At 39.1% G+C, this 2,781-nt stretch overlaps 1 protein-coding gene across 1 annotated transcript; it reads right to left on the reverse strand.

Moving 5' to 3' along the window:
• Positions 1 to 356: 356 nt before the first annotated feature.
• Positions 357 to 2,011, reverse strand: LOC110099663 (UDP-glycosyltransferase 73C5-like). Its single transcript, XM_020826877.2, has one exon. It carries the CDS (start codon positions 1,972 to 1,974, stop codon positions 517 to 519), a length of 1,458 nt encoding a protein of 485 aa, XP_020682536.2. The 5' UTR covers positions 1,975 to 2,011; the 3' UTR covers positions 357 to 516.
• Positions 2,012 to 2,781: the final 770 nt, after the last annotated feature.

Below are 2,781 nucleotides of genomic sequence, written 5' to 3' on the forward strand. Positions count from 1 at the left end.
AAAGCTGCTTTAAGAAGCAGTAAGAAAGCCGTCTCAAACAAAGCCTATAACACCTTAAAGATTGGATATTAAAGTAGGAAGCCATCACAACTATTTAGCCCTTTTGACTTTTATGATATATAATCTTCATTGAAAACACAATCCTTGAATAAACTTATTGATATATATATCAAAACATTGAACGTTCTTTTTTTGTTATAACAATCTCAATTTTATTTATATGTTCATCAACAACTATAATTTTATTATGAAACGGCTATCAAAAAGATAAATTAAGTAGCAATTAACTGATTGACAACACATCTTTTGTTCCTTAGCACTTCCAGATGCACTTTGCTTTTGTCCCATGAAAATTATTTCCTTTCATAAATCACAAGAAATCTCTTACAAAAATTTTCTTCGCATCAATTATTTTTACATTGAGATAAAATTAAGAAACTAATAAATCTCAATCTAGAAAAAGGAATGATAAGAAGTTACTTATAAGAATTTCTATGCATGAATGAAAGTTTTTGTTCATTGGTACTTCTGTCGGCTCTCTAACACATAGCTGATTGCATCGTGTAATCCCTTCCATGAAGACCCTCCTTCCTCCATAGCCATTCTGGCCTTCTCCTTTAGCTCCTTTGCCCTCTCCCTCCTCTCATTCCCTTCCTCTCCTCCCCCCATCAGCCTCTCCAAAACCTTCTCAACTTCTCCCCTCTTCACTTTCACCGCCATCTCATTATCATCCCATAAGTCATGTAATTTCGGCTCTTCAATGCCCACTGCCACCCCGATTTTGAGTACATCCACCACCAATTGCTCATTTAAAAATTGATCATATAAGTGTGGCCATGTTGCCATCACCACCCCTGCTGCTATCGCTTCCAATGTTGAATTCCAACCACAATGTGTTACAAAGCCCCCAACCGCTACATGCCCTAGAATCAATGTCTGTGGCGCCCACCCCCTTATCACCATTCCCCTCCCCTTCATCCTCTTCTCAAAATTTTTCATCCACTCCACCACCCCCAAAACTTGCCTCTCCTCTACTTCCTTCACTACCCAAATAAATGGTCGACCCGAAGCTTCGAGCCCGTAACCTAGCTCCATGAGTTGGGCTATGGTGTTACGTACTATGCTTCCAAAACTTACGAGCACCACTGACCCAACCTTTTGTTTGTCTAGCCACTGGAAGAGGAACTTGCTGTCAATAGATGAAACATGCCCACGTGTTGCCTTGGCATTAAGCTCTTCTTTATAAAGAGAGAGCGGCCCAATAGACCACACTGGCTTGCCCGTCACTTGTTGATATCTCTCGAAATACAAGGGCTCAAGCTCAACAAAGCTATTGACAAGCACACCATCAGCGGATTCTTCAGCCACCCGGACGGATTCCATGTATTTGGACCAGCTAGGGTCTGAGCCCATAACTGAGGTTACTTCATGCTTGTTGATCCGAATGGGATGCGTGATTTCTGGAAGCATGAAGGATCCGCTCAATTTTGCTTCCAATGCTACCTCAAGTTCAACCCTATGCCGGTTGATGAGGAGGTCACATAAGAGGAAGAAGCATGATGGACCATGGAAGATGAGACGTGGGATGTTAAGAGTGCGGGCAACATCAGCTGTCCAATGTTGAAGGTTGTCAGAGATAAGGCAAGCTGGCTTTGGCCATTGAGTCAATTCAAGGTCTTGAAAGTGGGCCTCGAGCGGCCTACGGAGGAGGGATAGAGCATTCATAAATGGGACAAACAATTCTGCTGACGGGATGAGATCGGCGTTCTCACAACCATCCGGAAGGCCAACATCTATAGTTGGGAATTGGAGCTCAACAAAACGGATCGGAAGTGCAGAGGCGGCAACCCCATCGATAGTAGTTTGAATGCGGGCTAAATTGACCGGAGTAGTGGCAAAGGTGACAAGGGCGCCACGGGCCGCGAGGAGCTTGGCTAGGTCGACCATGGGGATCATGTGACCCTGTGCCATCATAGGGACAAGAAGAAAGTGGAGGGACTTTGTGTTTGAGCCAAAGTCATCTGCTTCCGAGCTCATGGTGGGCGATGCCTATGAGGCTGATGAGGGGAAGATGAGATATGCTCTGTTATCCAGTGGTGGGAAATTGAAAAGGAGCAGCTGAAATTTATAGCCAAAATAGAATGAGCTTTTTCAAATTATTTAAATGATGGATTAACACTTCTCTTTAGAAACTTCACAATTTAGAGAAAATAAGAACTCTTTCAACAAAGTTGGCGGACTAAAGAGACGCCTTTGACACTTTTGCTTGGCCGCCAAGTTCCCTAAGTACAGAGACGGCTGCGTATTCGTAAACAGTACTGATGTCTAGCCTATTTGCTGCACGTTTGTTTTACCTAGAGAAGAAAATTAAATTTTTATTATTTTTAAATAAGAAAAAAAAAAACTAAACCCTAAACTTTGGTGACACTTAGCTTAGCTAACCAACTTCAGTTTAAAAAAAAATTAAAAAAAAAAAAAAAAGCTAACCAACTTTAGTTTTCTATCACTTGTTTATTAACAGTGCATGAGTTTAAAGTATTTAATATTTTGAAGAAATTAATACAATTTGAGTTTAGGTTTAATTCATACAAAAATAAAAAAAATCAAATTAATAACAAAAATAAAAATATATTAAAATTATAAACAATAATTAAAAAACAAATTTAATTATTTTTATTTTAAATAATATATATTAAGAAGAATGTTAAATAATATTTTCCAAAATTTATAAACTTTATATGTCAAATAAATAATATATATGTTGATTTTTCTATTGCTTGT

Source organism: Dendrobium catenatum, unplaced genomic scaffold (genome assembly GCF_001605985.2).
Source record: "Dendrobium catenatum unplaced genomic scaffold, ASM160598v2 fragScaff_scaffold_1427, whole genome shotgun sequence".
NCBI lineage: Eukaryota > Viridiplantae > Streptophyta > Magnoliopsida > Asparagales > Orchidaceae > Dendrobium > Dendrobium catenatum.